Source organism: Myripristis murdjan, chromosome 13 (assembly GCF_902150065.1).
Source record: "Myripristis murdjan chromosome 13, fMyrMur1.1, whole genome shotgun sequence".
Taxonomy (NCBI): domain Eukaryota; kingdom Metazoa; phylum Chordata; class Actinopteri; order Holocentriformes; family Holocentridae; genus Myripristis; species Myripristis murdjan.
Window position 1 is genome coordinate 8160635 of NC_043992.1, and position 26063 is coordinate 8186697.

At 41.7% G+C, this 26063-nt stretch overlaps 1 protein-coding gene across 1 annotated transcript; it reads left to right on the plus strand.

Moving 5' to 3' along the window:
• Positions 1-5456: 5456 nt before the first annotated feature.
• rint1 (RAD50 interactor 1) lies at positions 5457-20594 on the plus strand. The gene is made up of 16 exons (XM_030066259.1): positions 5457-5708; positions 6243-6368; positions 6499-6614; positions 6839-7012; positions 7874-8014; positions 8653-8824; positions 9557-9667; positions 10189-10414; positions 11229-11366; positions 13685-13779; positions 14414-14518; positions 15614-15834; positions 16833-17013; positions 17704-17822; positions 18199-18445; positions 19094-20594. Exons 1-15 carry the CDS (start codon positions 5478-5480, stop codon positions 18410-18412), a joined length of 2370 nt encoding a protein of 789 aa, XP_029922119.1. The 5' UTR covers positions 5457-5477; the 3' UTR covers positions 18413-18445; positions 19094-20594.
• The last annotated feature ends 5469 nt before the right edge of the window (positions 20595-26063 follow it).

Here is a 26063-nt window from a genome sequence, read left to right on the forward strand (position 1 = left end):
GATCATGAGGCTCTTTGCACGTCCCTTACATCTTTTCCCTTTGCCATCCTGATCTAAATCAAGGTTTAACTGGGCCTGCTTAGCCTTTTTATCCATGCCACAGGGCACGCAGGGATGATCACTGATTAAATTTACCATGCAGTACACCTGTACGGAAGCTGTACCTGCGCTTTTTATGTTATTACACTTTTCAGGCTTTTCCTTCCATTTGTCACCTTGCTTTAAGTAATAGCATCCCACATTAACTTTGTCAGTCATACAGATCACAACATGCATCAAAACCCATTAGGACACTAGTATGTTCTGTCCCTAATTCATAAAACTTCCCAGTCTAATTTTCAACAACTGTCTCAAATTCAAATTAAATCACTTCAGACCACCAAAACCGTATGGCATCTCCTATAGCGGCTTTCACAGTCATTACTCTGATAAACTGGTCTTTAGAAGAGAGAGAAAGTACAAGAATAAAGTGAGAAAGTAAGGTTATAGCACACTGGTGTCTACACGTTTAACACAATGTGTTTTTGACAGATAATAACTGCAAGGTAATGACAGACATACATACTTAAAGTGGGTTGAGGTGAATTCACTTAACATTATTGACTGAATACTGAGAACACTATTGAAAAACGAAGCAGAAATTACAACATTACTGCTATAGTTGCACCTGATTAATAACTACTTCTAGCAGGGAATACCCACAGCAGCTGGAGAACATTAAACCGAGTCAGATTTGTTTCTAGACTTCCACAACTTTAGGATAATGACGTCATTGGCACAGAGCTACTTTACTCTAACCTTAAAGCCGTGTTGGCGGATGAATATGAAACGTGAACCTGAAGTCAACTTGTGAGATGAGCTTAATGTCAGCGCTGATTTACGTGTGGCCGTGATAGTCTGGCGTGCCAAATCACCTGGTGTGTAAACAGTGTGCGGATCTTGTGTCTATTAAATATGAAATTACAAGTTGTCTTCCCAGCAGCGGACAGCTCCTCCAGTGTCCGGGCTGAGCGGTCTGCGCTGCCGCAGGAAATTCCCTGCTGCTGGTGCGAAAGTCACGTAGTTAGCGCAACTCCTGAGAACACAAGGTACACAAACAGCACACCTAGGCCGACTGTGGGGTGAATTAGCTCAGCCACTCATCTTTACCAAGACATATTTCTCGCACATGTGTTTATAATGTTACAATACTGACGAAGAAGTTGAGGAATACTACGGAAAGTTTCCAAGTTAGCCATCATATTAGCTCATGCCGCTGTCCACTATCTAACTTACAGGTGTTAGCTAGCGGCTCTCCCTCGACAAAAGGACTCCGTGGTGGTTTAATATCCACTCTGAAAGCCTCCGAGCCGCTGAACCGGAGTCTGTCTGACAGCTCAACTTTGTTTGTGTTGCCCACCTTCGCCTGTTGAGCGTCTCTGCGGCTCCCCGCTGCTGCTGCTGCTTCTGCTGCCGCCGCGACGTGGCAGTGCGGACCGCCGTCAAGCTGGACACGCTCACTTCCGGCCACGGCTACCAAAATAAAATACCAAGCAGACCTATGGGAAGTGTCATGTAGTCACCTCAGAAAAATAACTTGCCTTCATTTATGCATTAATAATACTTACTACTCTCAGAATTGCGAGAAAGATTTTTTGGGGGGAGAAAAATCTGCTCTGTTTTTCTGAATCAGCGAGATAAAGTTGTCATGGAGCAAAAAATCTGCCCAGTTTTTCTAAAATGATTATAATTGTCTCATTAATCAGAATCAGAAAGATCTTTATTGCCAAGGAGGTTTGCACAAACAAGGGTTTTGGCTTGGAGTTAAGGTGCTTCTCATAAATAAATAACAACAACACAAATAACGACACACAGTAAAAAGGGATCTGGAAAAATAATATTATAGAAAAATATAGAATAAAAAGAACCTGCTCTGTGGCCCTGTTTTTCTGAATTAATGCATAATTATCTCAGAATTGTAAGGTAAGTTTCCTATGAGATAATTACAATTCATGCTGTGTACATACATCTACTGATGCCTAGTCTGGACACATCATCAGTGAAGTTCCTGGATTCATGGGGCGTTTCGGGTCTTTCAACTATCATACGCCCTCCTCCAGGTGACCCAGCCGGGGTTGATCAAATCCCGGCTTGTGTCCAGACGGCTAGCTAGCTACCATGACTCCATGGATCTCCTCTTTTGAGCCACAGCCATCTTGAGGCCCTTTCTGCCGCTTCAGTGGTACTGCGGATGGCTCTCCTCTTCCTCTCTCCGTCAATGCCTAAACTGCTGAAGGCTCTGGCCAAGGAACGGGCTGCAAATCCTCTGCACCCTACTTCCACAGGGAAACACCTTGCTCTCCAACCAGCCAGTTGGCAGTCGTTGACCAGTCCTGCGTACTTGGAGAGCTTCCTCTCAAAAGCTTCTTCCAAGCGGTCTTCTCATGGGACTGTCAGCTCCATCAGCACTGCTTGTTTGGTGGACTCAGAGATGAGGACAATGTCTGGTCGCAGGGTGGTGACTGCAATATGGCTGGGGAATTTCAGGTGCCTTTCAAGGTCCACCAACAACTGCCAATTTCTTGCAGATGACAGGATGCCTGCAGAGGATGTTCTTCTGGCAGGAGTTGGTTCGTCCCCAGCTCTGACGAAGGCGATGGTCTTCTTGGAGGGCTGGAATTGTTTTGCCCATGGCAGTCCTGCGCTAATGGCTTCAGCGATGATCTTAAGGACTTGGTCATGCCTCCACCTGTACCTTCCATCTGCAAGTGCCCTTGTACAGCAACTGAGGATGTGTTCCAGGGTTCCTCGCTTGGAGCACAGTGGGCATGCTGGTGTCTCTGCTATGCCCCATGTGTGCAGATTTGACGGGCTTGGGAGCACGTCATAAACCGCCTGTATGAGGAATTGGATGCGTTGAGGCTCAGCTTTCCAAAGCTCTGCCCAGGTCACTTTCCTCTCAACCGCGTTCTCCCATCTTGTCCAAGCTCCCTGTTGCCTCATTCCCACAGCCTTGCAGGTTCTCGTCTCCTCCACTGCTGCTCTCACCTCGTCATTAATTTCCATCACTCATTAATTTAGAAAAACAACAGATTATTTTTCCAGAAGAATGTTTTTCAGAATTAAGATAATTTTTGAATTATCTAGGGTTTTTTTTTTTTTTTTTTTTTGTTTGTTTGTTTGTTTTTGTTACATTTTTTTCATGAAAACATCTTTTCAGGATTCTCGGTTATACTTATCTTGATAATTCAGAATAACAGGGGGAAAACCACATTAAAAAAAAACTCACAATTCTGAGATATTTGTCTCATTGATTCAGAATAACAGGGCAAAAAAAATTCATTAGTAATTTTCTTAGAATCCGGAGATAATTCTCTTGTTAATTCAGGAAAATAGCAGAGAAATCAGTTTATTATTCAGTTATTACTTTAAAAAAACATATTGGTATTAGTGTCAGCACTTTCAAGAGCTCGTGAGAAATATTCTTTTCTTATGGGTCCTGACACACTGGGGTAGAAAAGGTCTATGGGTCCTGATTACATATTGTATATATCTTCTATATGTTAGAACCAGTCCTAAAGCAAACAGGGAGCGAATATGGATCCTTGTCCCTCAACCTAGGGGGGCAAACATAAAGTTTTTATATAAAGAAAAGGAAGAAAAATGGTTTGGGGTTCAGTGCTCCGTGTTAACTGCATGGTATGCAGGCTGAATTCAGAAGAAACACACGAATAAAGAGGAAATCTTAAAAGATCGAAACCATTTTCAACAGCTATAAAAGAAAGATGGTATTCTGTGGGTTGTTCGCCTCTTGCACCGAAAGTCAGTACCAGCAAATAAGCAGCAGGATATTTGTTGCTTTGTCATTGTCTCCTTGTGAAGTTTCATGCTTGAATAATTCATAGACCACAAGCATTGTTGAACAAGATCACATCAAATGTGCTGTGGCTCCAGCAGGATTATTTTTTCTCCAATGATAACTAGATCCACCGGGCAAAACTGTGGACTAAAGTAACCACTCTGTCGCGCTGGCATTGATGTAGGTGAACTGTGCCATTTTTTTTTTACTGCATAAAGTCACTGTTATATAACAGTAAAGGCCCCGGAGAACTGTTTGTGTTTATAGAAGCTTCCAGATTGAAAGAGACCAGGAAAGAACATGGATAAAAGGAGGATGTAGAGATGCATTTAACCCAGGGGATGTGGGAGAGCTAGTGTTGGCCTAACATGATCTTAATTAATTTACTTGCTCTGTAAATTTCAGGGACGTAGCTGCACTGTGGATCATGCACCGCATCTCTCCATCACAATGGTAGAAGTGCAAAGCATGGAGATGTGACTTGTGTTCATGTTTTATCTCTTAGATACTGTTACACACTCTTCTCCCTCTTTTTGTCTGTCTCTCTCAGGTGAGTGTGATCACCTGACTGGAGGTTTGGCCCTGCCCTATATAAGGAAGGCTGGGGCAGCAAGAGCTCTCCCTCCCAGACGAGCAGCCTCCTGATCATCCCGGGGTGTTTTTGTTGCTTTGTTCCTTATTTTATGTTTTGGTTTCTTTTGAGGATGGAGGTCTGGTAGTGCAGTTTTTGTGGCTTTGTGTCCTAGTTTGTTTAAACTCAGTTTTGGTAGTTTAGGGGGAAAGCTCTGGGTCCGACGGCCCATTGTGTTTTTTTGCCGAGACTTCCCCATCCTTTTGTTCTTTCTGGCTGGGCCTCCAGACTCCCATAGTTCTAGTTCATTTCTGGCAATTATTTGTGTAAAATAAAATTCATTTTGCTCAGGAATTAAAGATCGGGTTGTGGCGTCCTCTCTATCTGTTGCTGGTCACAAGTTGGAGCCAAATGTTTGTTGTTGTGGTTGACACAGACACAGACAGAAAAATGTCCCTTCTGTACAGTAATTCGTGGGGAGGGGCATCAAAGCGCCCCCTATTGGCCACATTTGCACCATCAGCAATCTGCTACCATATGCCTCCCATGACACCTGAGGGCCCACTCACATTGGCAAGTTTGAGCCCGTATCGTGCTAAAGCCAAAATCCCCCCCTCCCCAGTCCCCGGCTGGCCTGCACTCACATTACCTAAAGCCCAGCGCCCAAGCACGATTGCCCCCGGTGTGCGCGTCATCACGTTGAAATACGTAATAATGAAATATGAGAGTCCACAGATCAGCCTGTCTGAGTCTGACTCATCAGCAAAATTACTGAAATAACAGCCCATGAAGAGCAGAGACAAACTTTGATTTATTAGAGCATTACCATAAAACAATACATTTATCACCAGAAATAAACATCTGACATTTGTAACAAAACAAACCACTTTAAAATCGGTCATGAATTGAGGGAGTTGTGATTTCACACACACACACACACACACACACACACACACACACAGTCTACACGCGTTGACTCGGACCGGTGTAATACCAGCCATGACCAGAGGCCGAGGAGGGGGCGCTGTGCTGCGGATGTCTGTTGACGTGGACGAGTGCAAAACAAACATGGCGGCGCCCACAGGCGAAGAGTCCGCGGAGAAACCGGGAGAGGATTTATCAAGCCCTTCTTCCACCAACAGCCCCGACACCGACATGGTTTCAGAAAATTCAGGGGAGCTACACGACTGTGTGGTGGATTTCCTGAAGACGGAGGTCGGAAACGACGTGAAATCTCTGAGGAAAGTCGGCGACATGCTGGAGAAAATGAGAGAGGAGAACAAGCAGCTGGAGGAGCAGGTAAGTTTTTAGCTAACCAGAATTAACATTACTTGCATGTAACTGGTGTAAGATGTGAGTTTATAGATAATAATATATATATAGGCTTAGTTTAGAGGAGATGAATAATACTTACTGAGGGAAAAATGCATTAAATTGTATGGAAATCATGGGACGCCGCATTCTGCACAAAAAACAGTGTTTTCTTGCTTATTTTCTAATATAAAGATGACCTAAGACCTTTTTAATAATCAGGAAACATTAGGAGAGGCATTTTCTGGCTGTTTTGTGCATAATATATAACCCTAGCTTTTGTTTTACACAGCAACACACCACACAAGCCTGAAGTAACATGCAAATGTCTGCCAGGCTAAGTAGGTTTTCTCTGCAAGCTAAAGTAACCCAATGTGACAGTAACACCATGCGCATTAACATGTGGCACCACTTTCACCGTCTACTTCCATGTCTTTCTGCTTGTTGGCTTATGGTTCATTTAGTAAATGTATTATTGCTGTGTGAAACACCGACAGCTGCTGCATGTTCTGTGTCGTTCAGGTCATGATGATCTCCAGCTCTGTGCCGCTCAAAGTGTCTGCAGCTCTGTCCGCCGCCGAGGAGGCCAGATGTTCTGTGGAGAACCTGCTGCAGAGAGAGAGAGAGCTGTCCAGCACCCTGCAACAGGTAGACACACCTGAGAGAGAGAGACAGAGAGAACAGGAGCCGAAGTCACTGTTGAAACCAGGCACAGGTGCATAAAGAAATACACCTTGTCTTGAGTTGTTGTTTTGTTTTGTTTTGTTTTGTTTTGCAGCACTTACAGGAAGCCCAGCCGTGGATGGACAGGCTCGGACAGACGCTCGGCCATGTTGACACTATAGAGAGACACCTGAAATACCTGCAGTGCCTTCAACACATTGAGGAACTCAGGTAGGCCGAGATCAGGGGATGAAAACACAGATATAAAAGACACAGAGAAATCGTTGCTGGGGTGTTGCTATGTGGATGCTAGAGTGTTGCTATGGTGTTGTGGATGGTTGCTAGGGTGCGTGGTGGTATGTCAGAAAACCTGAACATGCCTGTCCCGGGTGGCAGTGTGAGCTTCATGAGTTGTGTGTGTGTGTGTGTGTGTGTGTGTGTGTGTGTGTTGGCAGTGCGCTGGTGCAGCAGTGTCTGATGACCAACAGCGTGTGGGAGGCCATCAGAGCCGTGGACAGCATGGCTGCTCTGGACGCTCAGCTGCAGCAGTCTGGATGCTCCCACCTCAAGGCCTTCCTCTCAGAGACACTCGTCTTCTGGCACAAGATCATCAAAGACCGACTGGCCAGGTCCATCATGTTATGCACACACACACACACACACACACACACACACGTCACAATAATCTTCCATACGATGGGATTCATGATACTTGTTTGCCAATTCCATATGTCTTACAATTATGTAGTTATTGCAGTTTTCTAAGTATTTTCATTCTGTATTTAATATTTAGTGATTTTTGGACAAAGTTAAGGACTTTTTTTAATTGAGCAGTATTTAATGTATAAATAATTAACAAATTAAATAAGTAGCCTAAAATAAAATTTAAATAAAAATTAAAAACATAATAAAAAATCTAAAAATAAAACAGTAATAATAAAGATGTAATATATGATAGAAATGTAATTTCTGTATGATTCAGATTTTGATGCAGTTAATGTTTTGTAATTTAACTGATTTTTTAAGTTAATTATTAAACTTATTGGTAACACTTTACAATAAGAGTACAGCAATTAACGTTAGTTGACATTAGTTAATGCTGTAATGGATAATTAACTGTTAGTTAATGATTATTATGGCATTTACTAATGTTAATAATATATACAATAACCCTTAAATAACATATAAATTAATACCTTAGCATGAACAGCATTAGTACATGATTAGTACTTAATGTTTATTACGGCATTAACTAACATTAATTGTTGTACTGTTATTGTAAAGTGTTACCAACTTATTTATTTGATTCGACTGAAATTGAGAACAGAATATTGTTGCAGGGTCAGCATGGTGATATGAAAATCACCATTTATAACTGAACCCCCCCAACACACACACACACACACACACACACACAACAAATCATTCTTCATCACACCTTCACATTCTTCACCGCTGATTCCTCCTTGTTTTTTTTTATCCTCATTTAGTGATTTCGAGGAGGTGCTGACTCTCCTTCAGTGGCCCTTCATCTCCCCTCCCACTCAGTCTCTGGCGCCCCCTGCCAACTCCCAGGAGATCAGCAGCCAGCTGGAGCTGCTGGCCACACAGCTGCTGGCCCTGCAGACCTCGTATCCTTCAGTTTGGACTTAAACACATCTACATTCAGTTGTATGATGTTTTTATCTTGTGTTATATGTGTATATTGATTTTCCATCATACTTCCATCCACCGCTTGTGACACCACTGATCAGATTTTGAATAAACACGGTGGGTGATGTGCCTCACCACTTTCAGCATTACACTGATCCAAGAGTGGCAGTCATAAATAAACATTTTACTTGCTAGTCATAGAGGGCCACACAGTTAATCATTGATAATTATACATCATGGTTATGTGATTAATAATTGTGGAATTCTGCAATATATATTGGACGAACGTAGCTTGATGCAAATCCAGCTAAACAATGAATCACTCAGTGTTAAAGAGGAACATCCTTCACAAGTTGGGAGAAATACCTCTCACACCTTGAACAAAAATTTACCGTTTAGAGGAGGGCTACGGAGAAGGACTTCCAGACTTCTCCAAATCATACCGACTGCAAGATGGCACTACTTTATCGAGAGAAATATCCCAAAACACCACTTTTAAGATCACCACTGTTTCCAAGAGTGGACTCGGTTTCAGGCAACATAACTCTTTCTGCTTTTATCTGGGTTTCGTTAGTGCAAGTATTGCTCTTTTGGTTTCTTTAACTTGCTCCACCAGCGATGACCTCATATCTCAGAGGGCGTCGGCCTCTCATGCAGGCGCCCCCGCAGGCCAGCCCCTCACCCTCTCCCCACCCCTTTGCCTGCCCATCCAGATCATGCTGCTGCCTCTCAGTAAGAGATTCAGATACCACTTCACAGGCAACAGACAGACCAACTCCCTCAGCAAGGTAACACACACACACACACACACACACACACACACACACACACACACCTCATAGTAACAGAGAGACAAACTGCCTCAGAGAAGGTGAATACACCTCTTTATCTTAACAAGCAGACCAACTCTTTACACAAACACACACATGCACACAATAATCCAGGGCTTAAACCTCTACTACAGGTGGCTCACCTGGTAGAGTGCATCCCACATATTTTTATTGCACTGGCACAGGTTTGAGTTTGGCTCAGGCCCTTTGCTAAATGTCATCCTGTTATCCTCTATTAAGTCTTCAATTAATTCCCGTCGCGTTATCCTTGATTCAGACTTGAAAAAACCCACATAAATAATTGGACCAAAGCAGCTTTCTTTCATTGAAGGAATATTGCAAAGGTAAAGCCGTTCCTATCCTAACAAGATGCTGAAAAACTAGTCCGTGCATTTATCTCTAGCAGATTGGACTACTGTAATATTCTCTTCACTGGTCCTCCAAAGTGAAAAAGTATCAGATTTGTTAGAATGTACAAACTGTCCCTTTAAGTCAACAACCGAAGTAAATTTTCCCACTGACAGCGATCAGTCTAGCTATTTGTTTGTGTTAATCTCAGTTTAAATTAGAATTTAATCCTTAAATCCTGTGGTAAACTTGCTCCTAAATTAAAATATTCATATTAGTTATTGTATTAATGCAGTGCTGATCATCACATAGTTTCATATCGTTTCTCTCTGTGTTTTTCAGCCAGAGTGGTACCTCACGCAGGTCCTAATGTGGATGGGGAACAGCTCAGCCTTCATGGACGAGAAAATCCAACCTATTCTGGACCGTGCCGGAGCCAACATCAACGCCAGGGTGAGATGCTCTGTTCTGTATAGCTCTGCACTGGACTGTTCCCGGGTCCTACAGAACCATACTCTAATAAGTCTATACAGGCATGTCTCTCTGATTGCACCAGGCCAGCATATTTGCTCCAGTTTTTCATGTGAGTGACCAGAATATGCAGTATTTTGTCCGGTTTGGCACACCAGACTGAAATCAGTGATGTGTTGTGTGCTATATAAACTGTTACTGTAAAGCACGTTTCTCACCATGCCTGTTTATGCATACATTTCCTCTGCATATTCTTCCTCTTATTATAAAAGTGTAAAAGATGCAAAAAGCTGATGTATCCCTATATGTCCCTAAATGGTGCTGTGCTCAAATTTTGTGTTAATATATAGCAGCCAGGCTACAAAAAGAGAGATAACTGAAGAACATTGTGTTCCTGTGGCAGTAGATGAATGCACTGAAGAAGCCCTTTGCTGTACTTACACTCTAATTATTGTGTGTATGTGTGGGTGTGTGTGTTTGTGTGTGTGTGTGTGTGTGAGCAGGTAGAGCTGTGTCGAGGGCTGCTGTCTCTGGTCCAGGAGAAGGTGGCCAGCGATGCTCCCAGGCTGCTGTATGACGACTCTCTTTTCTGCCATCTGGTGGAGGAGGTGCTGCAGTTTGAGAAGGAGCTGAGGAGCAGCCAGCTGTATCCTGCAGCCCTGCCCGGCCTGCTGCACCTCCTGGTGGAGGACGCCACACTGCAGAAGTGGCTCACTGTGGAGAAGAAGAGTAAGCTGGCACACCCTCATCCTGCAGCTGTGTGTGTGTGTGTGTGTGTCTGTGTGTGTGTGTGTGTGCCAGTTTTATGGCTCTGCATCCAGATGCTGCAGTAGCTACACAATAGGGGTCTGTGGTGCCTGTGTAGCCTGGAGAGGTTGTTGCTGTAGCTTGCATGCGCCTATCTGCTTGGTCTGGGTACTGAAACTGGTTATTTCAGTACAGCCAACCAAATCAAATCCCCAAGTCTGTGTGACAATCCAAGTGATTGTGGATGAATGTATGTGTGTATGTATGTACACACTCAGTGTCCACTTTCTCAGCTCCACCTGTCCAGTCTGATGCAGTTCAGGTCAGCAGCTCTGCCATCAATTCTACCTTTTAACAAAGTTTATAATGTTCAGTTTGTGTTGACATTGTGGAGAGTGTGTCAATTTAATTTCATGTTTATTATTGAGGTTGTAGTTTGCAGAGGTCTTGTACTGGACTACATTATATTGAGAGGTGTTTCTAATATTTTGTCCTCCCCTATTTATACACATGAGGGGGACAGAATAGTGGAAACAGCTCTCAGTGAAATGCAGTCCAGTCCAACAGCAGCACTAACTATGAGCTCAATGCCAAACATAGAAGTGAATGAACAACTCTGTTACTGTGACAACAAGACAATCTGAGCATTATAGGCAGCAGGAAAGGAAACTTTATGGCACAACAGTTGTAAGGGATTAGATTGTACAGGTGGAGCTGGTAAAGTGGCCACAGAGTGTGTATCACTTGTGTTTATAGTAAAGTGTGCTGTTTAGCTGACTGCTTGCTGTGTGTCCAGTGGCAGTGGAGAAGGTGGATGCCATCCTGTCGGCTGAGGGAGCGTGGAGCTCTCAGTACCGAGACATCAGTGACGTGGATGAGCTCAAGGCTCCAGACTGTGCTGAAACTTTCATGACTTTGCTGCTGGTCATCACTGGTAAGGCTCCTCATCTCAAGCATAATGGATATCAGCGTTTACACTTTTTTCCCCAGTGTATAGTACAGTACAGTGCTGTTAACAACATAGATAAAATATAGTACGCAACAATAAACAATTCAGCTCAGTCAGACAGCACAAACAAAACCAGCCAGCAGGGGTTGAATTGAAACTAACAATAATCATGACAATAAAAGAATACAACTAATAATAACACTATTATACAGATTGTTTAAAAATCCATAACTCTAAAACAAAAGGTTGTAATGCACCACCAAAGCAAAGTTTTGGTGTATCTTTCATGCAGTATTTTCATACATAATGGCGTCAGAAGGCAAAAAGCAGGAAGCAGAAAACCAAACAAATTCCATAAACATATTTTTGTTTTGTCATGTGTATAGTGTAGAGGGGTTGTGTTTTTCATTCTTAAATGCCCTTTTCAGTTGCCTTCTTCAGTTTTTAATTTTGTTTTTCTTGTTCCTTCTATAAATCTTGTTTGTCTTTGTTATTCCCTTCACCCTTCTCTCTGTGCCCATCTGTCAGTACACTGGAATTAATTATCACATGTTTTCCACAGCTGTAATTCAAGTCACAGTTGTAATAAAGTATACCACAAAAAGGGGGGAAAATGAAATTCTCCTTTAGGGGATTTAATTCTTTTCAGTTTCTATCAACCATCAAGTGTGTAAGTCTCTCATCTGACAACCAGTTTGTGGTGAAATGCAAATTTGTCCTGCCACTCTGCGTAACCACAGTAAAATGACTGCCTATTCAAAGAAATCCAGTGAAACTCAAATCTTGGCCGGCAGTCCTCACAGGAGGGTCTGGAGAAGAATATGGCTCGGCATCCTTGGACCGGGCTGAGATCTTCTCACTCTGAGCCGGCGATGGTTGATTTCACCATCTGAACTGACAACTGTCGCCGGCAGATTGATCAGCTGTACTCGCACTGATTGTTTAGTAATACAAATATGTGACCGCTTAAAAAAAATCACTGACTGCTTTGAAAGCGAGCCTGCGTGCTGGAATGTGTTGGTGATGGAAATCCTGGCTCTTGTCAGCGAGTTGCATAATTTGGCTTAGCTCTCCAGTAAGAGCCGGCCTCTTCATTCAGTAGATTTCCAGTTATTAAAAATCAGTCAAATTTAACAATATTTTGACCCAGGATTGATGTTTCTGCACATCTATCTCTTAAACTGTTAAATGGAGTCTTATGGGCATATTGATAAAAAATGACTAATTTAACTAAAGTATTTAAATATAAATCTAAAACAAAGCTAACTCAAGAAAAATGTTTAAAGACAGGCGTACATCCACAGATGATTTTCACACACACACACACACACACACACACATACACTATTAATTCTTCAGCAGCAGGCAATACACTTGACTCTAAATCTTTCAAATGTAAAATTCTTCCATTCCATGAGTTTCAATGTCCAAAAAGTTGAATTGCCGTGACCCCCACACTAGGGATGGGCGATATGTTATCGTTTGCGATATATCGTCAAAAAAATTCCCCACGGTAAGAATATGTCATCTCGCGATAATAACGATAAACTCCTGTTGATGACGTAATTACGTGCGCAACGCACTCGCCGCTGGCAGCCGGCAGCTCACACGTGTAGCACAATAACAAGCATGGCGGAAGGCGGGGCTGATAGCGAAGAGCTCGTTGCTAAACGAGGCTCCAGCTCGATTATCTGGAACTGGTTTGGCTACAGTAAGTCTGACGTGGAGCAAACATCTGTCATATGCAAAGTTTGCAAAAAAGCGGTGATTACAAAGGATGCAGTACAGGTGTACTACTTAAACTTAATTGGTATAGTTTAGTAGCGTATTTGACTACAGTAAGTATTATTTTTGAGCAGTATTTGTGGGGTTCTCAAGACTGAATGCGGTGATAGATTTGTAGTCAAAAAGATGGAGTTGAATTGTTTTATATTTTTTATCGTCACTTTTATCGTTATCGCAATAAATGCCAGAAATTATCGTGATAAAATTTTTAGTCCATATCGCCCCTCACTACCCCACACACGAGTCAGTTTTTCAAATTTTAATCTTTTTAAAATAATTTTTTAAACCCATCTCACATGGCTCACTGTTCTTGCTAGATTTGGCCTTAAATATTTATTACTGAACCAAGCAAACATCATAGGGTCATATCTAGCCCATGGGGTGTTTTCCCAAAAAACAAATAAATTAAAATGCTCTTCATATATGTGAGTTGGTTTGAGGAACCGGCTCAAACATCCAACTCGTCCACAAACGACACATCACTAGCGTTTGTAATCTTGCTGCATTTCGTCCACCAGAGCGCTATCGGTCGCTGCCCTGTCCCCGAGCCCAGCTGAAGTTTCTGGAGCTGCAGAGGGAGCTGATCGATGACTTCCGTATCCGACTCACCCAGGTAAGGACCGCCAGAAAGTCACACTCTGGTCATGATCCCACCTAGGATCCTCCAGTTCTTCACGCAGGCACTTGGTTCTCCTCTCTTAATGCATTCACACAAAAAGCACAGCATAGGTCCTGGACAGGAATATCAGAAAGCCATAAAATGTCCTTGGGTGGTCTGTCAGTCCTCGCGGCACAACCTCGAGCCATCTGGGACTACTACATGAAATACATTAAACATATTTGAATTTTTAATATATTAAAATTCAATTTCAAGTGCAAAACGCCCACATTGGTGTTAGTGCTTATAGTGACATCTTTTTTATAGTATTAACAAGTGTTGCATATCAACAAACCTGTGTAGCCTAAGTTAAAAGACTTTGTAACTCAATTTAGTACAATTACTATCATAATGGTTCAAAATGTCTCTTAATAAAAATCACAAAAGTCTTCAATATAGTCACCAGTGACAATCATCACAGTGTCACTGGGTGGATCGTAGAAAGTCTCAAACAAGGATCCCAGAGAGACAAATTGTGAAAGGGATGCAAGGAAGAAGTGAGGGAAGGAAAACAAGACGGATGGAACAAGAAAGGGCGAGCGATAAAGACTGCGGAGAGAGGGGTGGTTGATGTTTTCTGTCTCTCCAGGTGATGAAGGAGGAGTCTCGCTGCCCGCTCGGTGCCCGCTATTGTGCCATCCTTAATGCTGCCAACTATATTTCCACTGTCCTGGGAGACTGGGGAGACAACGTGGTAAGTGTCCAAACAGTTTGAGACAAAAATGTGTCTCATGTGAAGTTTGGCTGGAAGCTAAGTGTATTTGTAAAGTGAGCCTTGTTGTGATAGGCCACACCCAGCGCCGTGCCACCCTTTGACCAATCAGCATGAAGACTGAATCAGCTCTTTCTTGGCCCGTCGTTAACCTTTCCACAAAGTGAAAATCCATCCGGGTTGTTCCATGGAAAATCAACAAGTGCCTCCCACCAGACCCCCTCAGAATCAGCTGATTTTTTTTTCTACAATATCCTTTGCATATTCAGTAAAGCCATGCAAAATTTTGTATTCATCCTATAAATATTTTCTGAGTTTCAGGTCCTTAAACCCAAATCTGTTTTTTTCTTCAACACATTTTTTTCTCTAACCAACTTTTAGCATTAATATCTCAGGGAAAAATGAAAGTTTCAACAGCAAAACTGGACCACTTTAATGTCCTTGACACAGAGGAATAGAAACAGTCATTGGTATCCTGGAGGTGTCATATGTTTTTTGATAATTCATCACAGAAAACTTGAAAAAGTGCATTTTGGGAAAACTTTCAAGGATCATATCACCATGTGGGGCAGGCGGCTGATTAAAATAACTTATGCCAGATGAAAGCTCTCACTTTTAGCCACATTTTGAGTTCAGGCTCATGTGTTAAAGTTATTTTGTAAAATAGGCATATTTTGACTCTCACAAAATGTGAAATTGGAGATTCTGTTAACTCTTCAAAGGAATTACAACCATGATCATGCTCAGTGAATTAACGCTATACTTTGAGGACCTGTAGTTCAGAAAATATTCATAGTATGAATGTAAAATTTCGCATGGCTTCACTGAATATGGGAAATATATTGTAGAAAAAAATGGCTGATTCCGAGGGGCTCAGGTGGATTTTTTTCTGAATTGGTTGGTTTTATATGGAATGAACCATCCATAACTTTGAAATATCCTGCTTACAAACAAACAGACAGAATGGAGTGTAAACACAATAACAATAATAATGCATCGAACTGGTACGGCAGTCACAAGGGGTCAACACACTAACATTGTTTCTGAACGTCTCCGTTTGGTCGGTTGTCCCTCCAGTTCTTCCTGCAGCTGCAGCAGATGGCAGTGTCGCTGGGCGAGGAGCAGGTGCTGGGAGCTCTGGGGCTGATGGAGGTGGGCCGCCTGGCCTCTCTGGAGGATTCACTGTTTGAAGGTCTGCTGGCTCTGCTGGACCGGCTGAGAGGAGACATGATGGGAAGACTGCTGGATGCTGTCATGAGAGAAATCAGAGAAAAGGCAAAACCCTACTGCCAAGACAGGTCAGACACCAGCTGTTAAAAAAAACACCTTGTTACCAAAGCCGATTGGACAGCAGATCTATTTTGATAATGTAAAGAGGCACCTCACAAACAACAGATCAGACACCAACTCTTGCTTGGTTTTTGTTAAAAAGTGCTTTACAGCCAAGACAGTTTGGACAACAAATCTGGCTTGATGAAGTTAAAGGTCCAGACCAGTGATTCTGCATGTTTAACATCGACGAAATTTGTGGACTTCGTTTCTGCTAATCTTTTCCCAAAGCAAGCAACTGTATTTTAGAATTCCTATATCTTTCCTATCTTTTATCCAGCCACTGGTTTCCATTCATTCCACTATGATATGAAAATGAACTTTCAGAGACTTTAGACTTCCTTCACAGCAGTTTTCCAGCACCAGAATAGTCCTCCACATTACTTTTCCTAAAAGCAGCAGCACTTGTGTGTTTTAATGACTTGAAGTTGGGCAAAGTGAAGTGATCTCTTCACCACCTTCATAAAAACAGCCGTAACTCACCAACAGTCAAATTGAAGTGATACAGCAGAGGTTTTCAAGGTGGGAGGGCCTCCCAAAGGGGGGGCATGTAGTGAGAACAGAGGCTCAGGGACTGTAGGAGTAAAAAATGTCCATGAACACTTTAAAATAAACCAATTTTATTTTATTTTTAATTTGGTTAAAAAGATTTCAGACATAGTTCCTGGGAATTTTACAATTTTACCCACTTAACCAGAGTCAGATGAACTAATCAATGCCTTTTGGGCCAGTTTGAATGCAGTTTGAAATGAGTTTAAAATCAGTAAAATTAGACTACCTCACTTGTTAAATGCCTGTGGGATCAAATTGCAGTTTCATGATCCTGTAGGCATCCAGGACTGCTGCTAAGCTAAGAGGGAGTGTCTTTTCCTGAGCTTAGTTTGAGTTGAGACCCACAGTGTTGGAAATACTGGTTACCGTTGGTTTATCTCCTCTCTCCCTCTCATGCTCTCGGTTTCCTCACCAGGTGGTTATCCCTGCCCTCCCTGTGTGACCAGTCCATCATGTCTCTGTCCAGTTCAGCATGTCCCATGATGCTTTGTGTGCGGGACAGGTTGTTGTACCTTCATCAGGTGCTGAGTCTTCCTCTGTTCCAGCTGGCCTGGCAAGGCCTGGCAGAGCGACTGGACAGTTTCCTTTACCAGGAGGTGAGAGGCTGGCCTCGCTCTACGCCTCTCTCTGTGTGTGATTCATGCAGATTTAGTCAAAGCCCACTCCTCAAACTGAGGCTACACCACTCAGGGTATTTGGAGCTAGGTTTGCAAAATTCCAGGAATTTTCAAAGTTGGAAACTTTCCATGACAATTAATGGAAATATGTGGGAATTAGTAGAAATTAACAGGAAAAAACTGGAAATTTGTGGAATTTTTTTTTTTTTTTTTTTTTTTTTTTTTGATTCAGGAATTTCAGATATTGTAAGTGATGTCTTTTCTTGGATTTAAAGGCTACATTACAGTAAAAAAGTCAATTTTCTGACCTTATTAGACTGTTCCAGCTTTTATATTATTTGCCTCTTCATGCCTGGTCATCATATCCACACCACTGATGATTTTTATATCATTACTATTTATGTTTATTTATTGTTTAGCAAACATTTCTTGTGTTTAAATATCTTAAGAAAGCACCAACAGTTGTCCCTACAGTATCATCACAATATTGATATCAACGTATTTGGTCAAATATATTGTGATGTTTGATTTGTCCATATCTCCCAGCCCTAATGTGAGCTGTTAAAAATAAAGAACAAATGTTCAGATAATGATCAAGTGTATGAAATTATTAATATTATTAAATATAACCATGCAGTTTCAGTTAGTTTGTTTGTGTTTCTTTGTCAGGTGATTCTGTCTAATCACTTCAACGAGGGCGGCGCCGCTCAGCTGCAGTTCGACATGACCAGAAACCTGTTCCCTCTGTTCGGACATTACTGCAAGAGACCAGAGAATTTCTTCAAGCAGTAAGAGTTTCTCTGCGTTTGTTTCCTGCATTTATCACACTTTTTAATCCTCTGAAAGCCAGAAGCCTGTGGGCAGGCTTTTAGTAACTTTTATTAACTTTATTTATGAAGTTTTTTTTTTGGTAATTTTATTCTTTAAAACACACTGTCTGGTGTCTGGTATAATTTAAAATAGTATAAAGTAGTGTGTGTGTGTGTGTGTGTGTGTGCGTGTGTGTGTGTGTGTGTGTGTGTGTGTGTGTGTGATAGTATTTTAGATACCTAGAGATGTTTAGAGAAAGAACATAAATCAATCTTCTGTCAATGTTTTGAGTTCCTCACTTCCATCTTCCTCTCTGTCTTTTCTCCGTCCGTCCGTCCATCTGTCTCTCCGCAGTGTGAAAGAGGCCTGTGTCATCCTGTGTCTGAATGTGGGCTCTGCCCTCCTGCTGAGGGACCTCCTCAGGGAGTCGGAGGAGGAGAGGAGAGGCGGAGGAGTGGAGGTGAATCCCTCTCCGCAGTCGGCGCTGAACGAGCTGGGCGTTTTCCGCCTGGCGCCCTGCGATGTTCTGATCCTGCTCAACCTGCGAGCCTCCTGGCCTGGACAGTGATGCTCCACTCTGCTCCCAGTCAGCACAACACAGGTAATGTGGCCGTGTGTGTGTGTGTGTGTGTATCAGACTTGGGTCAAATAATGATGGAAAACAAGCTTAGAAAAAAAAAAATACATCATTGCTTCTAATTGTGGTGCACCAGATGGATGCAGTTTGTAAATTAATTAAAATGTAAAATTAAATTAAAGGGATAGTTCACCCATTTTATATTATCTCACTGTGGTGCTCTCTTCCTCTCGTTGTTACTGAGTGCTGGATACTGGCTGGATGCTCCAAATACTAATTGTTAGCCTCCTGCCATTGAGGTGGACTTCCCCCAGGCTAACACTAAAAATAATCACCTGAATCCACTCAAAGAAGGTTTAACTTTACAAGTGTCACACGCTGAAAAGAAAATGTACATATGATTACTGGGTGCAGCAAAAGCGCAAAATTTGGACTTGCCCATATGTACTTTGAGCAGCTGTAACTCAGAAAATATTGATAATATGAATGTAAAATTTTGCGTGTCTTCACTGAATATGCAAAAGATATTGTACAAAAATATCAGCTGATTCTGAGGGGGTCAGGTGGGAATTTCTTTCTGAATTGGTTGATTTTATATGGAATTCCCCGGTTACAACGGTTTCAAAAATTCATCCTCTTTTTGCTTTTGTTTTGGATGAACTGCCGTCACAGAGTGGACTTGGTCTCAGCACTTCCTAAAGTCCTTCCTGTCCAGCGAGGTGGAAGCAGCGCCACAGCGACACTCTGAGGCGGTCACGGCGCCGCGCTGTGACTCCTCTGCCCGTGGACTTGCCCACATAACCGACTGACCAACAGCTCTATGCAATGTCCAGCGTTTTGAGTAAAGTACAAAAATAAATCTGAACTGAAATCTAGAACGTCCGGTCACTCACAGTTGTGTGGCTGTATCACTCGGACGAGTTGCCGTGGCAACACAGATCGATGTTGTGGCGTAAGCACAACCCATGTCCATACCAAATACTGAAAGAAGTAGTCAGTGATTTTAGGTGATTGTACCTGGACCAAAATAGGAGCAAATCTACTCTTAATCAAAATACCTGGCAAAATACACACTCAGTGGCCACTTGATTAGCTCCACCTGCACAATCCAACTGTTGTGCCATAAAGTTTTTCCTTTCCTGCTGCCTATAATGCTCAGCTTTTCTTGTTGTCACAGTAATAGAGGTGTTCATTCACTTCTATGTTTGGCACTGAGCTCATAGTTAGTGCTGCTGTTGGACTGGACTGAATTTTATTGAGAGCTGTTTCCACTATTCTGTCTCCTCCACATGTATATAAACAAGGAGGACAAAAAATTGGAAACACCTCTCAATAAAATGTAGACCTCTGCAAACTACAACCTCTGTAATAAACACAGAATTAAATTGACACATTCTCCAACAAAAACTGAACATTATTAATTTCATTAAAAGGTAGAATTTTATGACAGAGCTGTTGACCTGAACTGTATTACAGCTGGAGCTGAGGAAGTGGACACTGAGTGTGTATCTCACTGGACTGTCTCATGTCACCTCACCTAACACAGATAATATGAGTGTATTCAAACTGTTAACACTACAGCCCTGCCAGCAGTACCACAGCCTGCTCCAACACGCCCTGTAGCACTTCAAGAGTTTAATTTCAATACTTTGTTTAAAGAAGACTGATATATATGGAATATATGGAAGGCACTGGAGATGCCACCAAAGACTGGATGATATGAATAAGGTTGTCTGTCTAAAATGCTTTGGTTTGAATGGACCCTGCCAGTTATTTTGAATGTTTAGCCCATTTACAACAATTTACCTACATTTTACATTGCAATAAACCACTTTCGGGAGTACAAAAGATTTCACAACATACAATCACAATCCCTTAATTTTCAAATATGAATTTTTGGTGGAAACAGCCGCCTTAAAATGTTCTGTGTCTGCAGCTAACAAAGACATCTCCATTCATACACCACAGAAAGTTTGGAAAAATTATATTGAAGATGAGCAAAAATGTCAAGTTTAAACATGTTATAGATTTCAGGCTAACGGGCAAAATCACTGGTGCGGTCCTTTAATCCACTTAGTGTATATTATGGTTCCATGCTGGTGGAATATATGTGTGTACAATTATATTAATTTGAATGACAGTGTTGCTCAATAAAAGTTGAATTCTGTCCTCATTTTTCTCTGACCCGTTGTTTTTAAGTGTAATTTAAAGAAAAATGGAAACAAATTATGCAAACAAAAAACAATAAATAAGGTTGCGAGGAAAAGCAGGATTGAATTTGACCAAAAACTTTGGAGCGCTGGTTGAAACGGATCCTTGTTGCTAATGGAAACATTGACCATCTGTAAATATTTGCATGGTACTATGATTTGATTTTCACAGAAGCAGCTTTGTGCAATCTTGATATTGAATTGAATTCATATTAGAAAATGGATTGTATATCTGCAGTCTGAATTTATAACTGAATGCTGCAGTAACGAAACTGAACAGTAGATGGGGTTGTTGCACTTAATGACATGATGTTACATATTGCTGCATAATACAGCACAAGCCCAGGTTACTCTCACTTTTGTGTATTGTTGCCCCCCAAAGTTTTGTGGAATTTTGAATTTTGGTTAAATCATTTATTTAGGCTGCAATTTTTTTTTTTTTTTTTTTGCATAAGTGCTTTTCAATTATGGACAGCCTTCTTGACTGCATAAATGGCCAAATCTGTTTCATTTTTTAACTTAAAATTGAAAAAGTTTTACAGACCTTCCTTGAACAAATTTTTATTTATGGCTTTTATTATTATCATTTTTTTTTCTGTTTGTTTTTACTGTATTACTGTATATTTCTATCCTTTTTGTTTTGCTTTATGCGATTATTTTATTGCTTGTATAACACTGCATCGTTGGTACCACATTTGTTATGCCAGAAGGTGCTGTATTATTGTTTTTAGAAGGTCTTGGGAAATCAGAATCTGCTATTTCATAAGCAGCGAGTTAATTTAACATGTATCTCCATCTACATTTGAGTCTGAAGAGATTTTGAAATGAATCTCACTACAAAAAACAGTCATTCCTGGCAAATAGCAGCTGGCTTTCCCCTAAACATCACGTTTTTACTGGGTGGGCTTCTGATGGGGACTGATGTACACTTTACAGGCAGAAGTATTGGACCACCTCCACATTCAACCCACAGGAGCTTTTCTGACATCCCATTCTAAATCCAGGCCTTCCCCAAACTGTTCCCACAAAGCTGGAAGCAGAGAATTGTCCAAAATGTCTAGCTGAGCTGAAGCATTAAGATTTCCCTTCACTGGAACTGAGGGGCCGAAGCCAAGCCCAGAAACACCAGCCCATAGTTATCCCTCCTCCAGCAAACTGCACAGTCGGCACAATGCAGTCAGGCAGGGAACGTTCTCCTGGTGTTCACCAAACCCAGACTCGTCCATCAGTCCGCCACATAGAGAAGCCTGATTGGTCGCTCCACAGAACACGTTTCCACCGCTCCAGAGTCCGGCGGCGGCGTGCTTTACACCACTCCGTCCGTTCCCAGTCGTTCTGTGCTGATGTTGATGCCAGAGGAGGTTTGGAGCTCTGCAGTTACTGAGGTAGCAGAGCTTCGGCCACTTTTACGCACTATGAGCCTCGGCGCTTGGTGACCCCGCTCGGTAACTTTACATGGTGCTGCCCCCTGGTGGCTCAGTCGCTGTGGTTCCGAAACGCTTCCACTTTGCAGTAATCCCACTTCCAGCTGACGATGGAATATCTAGGAGGGAAGAAACTTCACCAGCTGACTTGTTGCAGTGGTGGCATCCTGTTACATTACTATTACAGCAGCACACTGGAACTCAGTGAGCTCTTTAGAATGAGCCATTTTTTCACAAATGTTTGTAAAGGCAGACTTCATGGCTAGCTGCTGGATTTTATACACCTGTGGCAACGGGACTGAATGAAACACCTGAATTCACTGAATAAGAGCTGTGTAAGTGAAATTGTTTCCACCAGTAATATTTCATCAGGTAAAATATCTAACTTCCAGCAAGCCAGTCCCCAGTTGCAGAACAGGGGTGTGTTGGTCTTGTAAATGACCCTTTAAACCCTTTAAAATCTATAGCTGTACCCCCTGCACCTCAAGTTCTAGTGAAGAACTTCTAATAATAGTTTGTCAGTAATCATTCTTGAGTTCTGTTGTGAGGTTTACACTGTGTGTTCAGGGCTGTGCTCTTACTGCAGCAGCCCAGATTCAGTCCCAGCCTGAACCCTTTGCTGCATGTCAGCCTCGCTCTCTCTGTTGCCTTCCCTGTCTCTCTTTTCTGTCACTATCGAATAAAGCAGAAATGTCAAAAAATAATAAATAAATAAAAAAAAGATGACTCATTTCTCCGGCCTAAACAGCGACCAGACAACACCCATGAAAAGCTTGTATTATCACACTGCAAACGTGCTCTACGTACATTTCAACAGGTAAAGGTAGGAAATCTGATAACTCGCACCCCGACTTTCTCCAGACTTACACCGCAGCTGACAGTCGTGTTGTAGCCTGATTCAGCCAGCAGAACACACCCCTGGTTGGTTTCTCGTGGGGAATTCCCTCAGTGTTGCGCCTCTATCTTAAAGATCCACAAGCTTTGTGTCTCTGCAAAGCACGGGGATCCTGGAATTTCCTCAAATTTTTTGTTGAATTCCTTGGAAGGCAAGGGGAATTTGATAGCTCAACAAAAACTGATCCAGCCACAGTGTTTTGTCATGTCCACCTGTATGACTCCCATCCCCCACCCTCCTCTCTGCTCTGCAGCTGGAAACAAGATTGTGATTTTTAACTTGAAAGCAAAATGTCTTGAGCTGAATTCACCAGGTTTCAGTCAGACCTACAGCCTGCACTGTGTGATAGAGAGGCTAAGAGGTTGGGTTGAGAGATGAAGAGTTAATAGATAAAAATCCTTTTAATATTTAAATCAAATGAGGAAGAGTTGTAATCTATTACAGCATGTCTTCTTTAGTACATGGTTGAATGTGTGAGGGGTGAAGAAGTGTGTTTTACACATGTTAATTATGAGATTGTGAGGTGAATATTGGCCCTCTGCGTCTAAAATTCACTACATTCACTAAGACCCAGTCAAATTTCATCCACCACCATCATCTCTAAACCCATCTAGACTAATTTCAGCTCTGGGGACAATGTGGAGCAGCGACTGTTTGGTTGGTGTGATAGTATGAGACTCGGGGCAGAACAACAGATGTTATTATTTAGTCATTGAGATTAATTATTAGCTGTTGGTCACCAAACTGTGCTCTTCACTTTGCATTGTAATTATACAAATATTTGGAATGTCAAAATGTGCTTTGAGACGTCACTGAACTGCCATTTTCTGAGTCACTCCAGTCACTCTGGCCAAATGTCTGAAACACTCATTACTGCACATATTTCACTTGCAGTGTCTGCATATCTGAATCATTCTCTGTAAACATATGTGCATGTATGGCCTTCTGCACGCTTGATCATGGGAGTCTAACAAATTATTTTGCACATCATAGTTGCTGTAAATTTGCATTTTCTCGCAGTCCCCTCATTTGATATATATTGCATATATCTTTATGTTTTTTACATTTATTGACAGTCTCATTTGCATGTTTTTTTTCTTCACCTAACCAAAACTGCTTTCCAAAGCCTGAAAATGCTCAAAATTTTTGCACACAGGTCCAGTTCCACGCCAAACAACACCCACTACAGTGTGGAGCCAGCAATCAATAATGTAAAAACTTCAAAAATCAGCAGTAAATGACTGGTACATCCTACAGAGCTCTGCTGCTCCCTACACACACCCATCACCATGTCAGGAGAGGAGTACACCAGAGTTTATATGGAAATCTGTCAAATTAAGGAGAATTAACTCCTGCTACTTGTAAACCTAATAACAACAAAACACTACACAGCATCTTTCCACTCTCATCTGAGTGGGAGAGCTTGGTTGAAATCTCAGAACTGGAGCCCGCTGTGGAAAAGGCAGCTATTTTCAAGCCTGTTAGCCCATCTGAGTGGAAGGATGTTGGCATTTGGAGGATCTAGACACAGTTAGGAAGCTTTTCAAAAAGGGTGAACTATCCCTTTAAATTCTCATTGAAATAGGTTTTGAGCATTTTTGCAAGTAATGAAAGATGGTGTAGAGAGGCACCTAACAGGTCAAGTATTCTTTATTTGGATCCCCCTTAGCTTCCACAAAGTGGTCGCTAATTTTTCTGGGGTCCATGCAAAAAAAGCAACAATAAAAGCAAGCAATAATTAAAATGACACTATTAATAATGCAAAAACACAAAAACAAACTGGGCCTGGGGTACAATTTACACATATTTTATATTGCAACAAATCATTTTGGATTTTGGATTTTGCTAAAGATTTCACAACTTTTTTTTTTTTTTTTTTTTTTTTTTTTACACATGCTCAGTTTCTTATCTCTATTTGTTGTTGTAGGATTAATGCACGCTGAGACTTAAGGCACATCATTTTGCATATACCTTACAACTTTTACATAATGTACATACTTTAGAACGTTTGTTAAGCACATTTTATCTTATATTTTTATGTTTCGTAGTTCTTTTTATTTTTCTTATAACGTCATTCTATCTCTTGAGCACTGAGCAACTACATCATGTGCATATACATCAAGAGGGGATGCCGATGCAGCACCTGTGGTGCGTGGAAGAGAATATAAGGAAATAAGTCTGGCAGTACTTTTACTTTCATTTTGTGATGTAAGTACATACACCACTGAAAAAACACTTTAAAAGGCAGACCAGTGTGTCTGCACTGGTCTGCTTTTTTGACTCTAAATCTTCATTAGGATGCATACATGTATACACTTTGGGTAATGTAGGTAACTGTAATTGTGAAACTGAGATTTGTTTATATTTGGAATTTCTTTTTTGGTGCAAAAGTACTTAGTCTAACTATAATGCATGAATTCGTGGATGTATATTTTTCGTTTTATTGAATATTATTGCTTGTTGGTATTTGTTGGGAATTTACTTTCACTTAATGTAAATCACTTATTGTTATTATGCCTCACATGATATTCACATTTCTTTGGCATGTACTGTATGCCATGTATGAGGCACAGGCTTTTGTTTCAGCACGCTCTGTTGGTTATATACAAGGCCTTATGTGTTGGCTGGAATGCCAATCATGGCTGACATTTAATTCAGATTGACTGTGTGTTTGCTAGACGCTGATGAAGTCTCAGGGCTGTTTTAACGTTGTAAGCTCACCGTCTGAAGAGCATGGAGCAAGTGCATTTAGGGTGTGTCCAAGTCCGGTTTTTCTATTTTAACGGCAGAAAAAGGGTCTTTGTGCCAGGTGCCTGGTTCTAAAGGGTTGTACTGAGTCTCTTCATTAATCATGGGTGTGATGTGGGGGTAACATGCAGTAAACCAATCAGAGTGCCATCTTCCATTCCCTTTAAAAGCCGGGTGTGTTACATCTTGGTGGGTTGCTGATATAATGGTGGATTTTCCAGGTAAGAAGGAAGGCTTCTGCAAAGGAAACAGATCTGCTCATGCACCAAGTGAAAGCGCACAAGCAAATCGTCTACGGCAACAGCAGGACTCCATTGACGTTCCTTGAGGTGAAGTAGGCGTCCCTGTGTGTGGAACAAACAGAG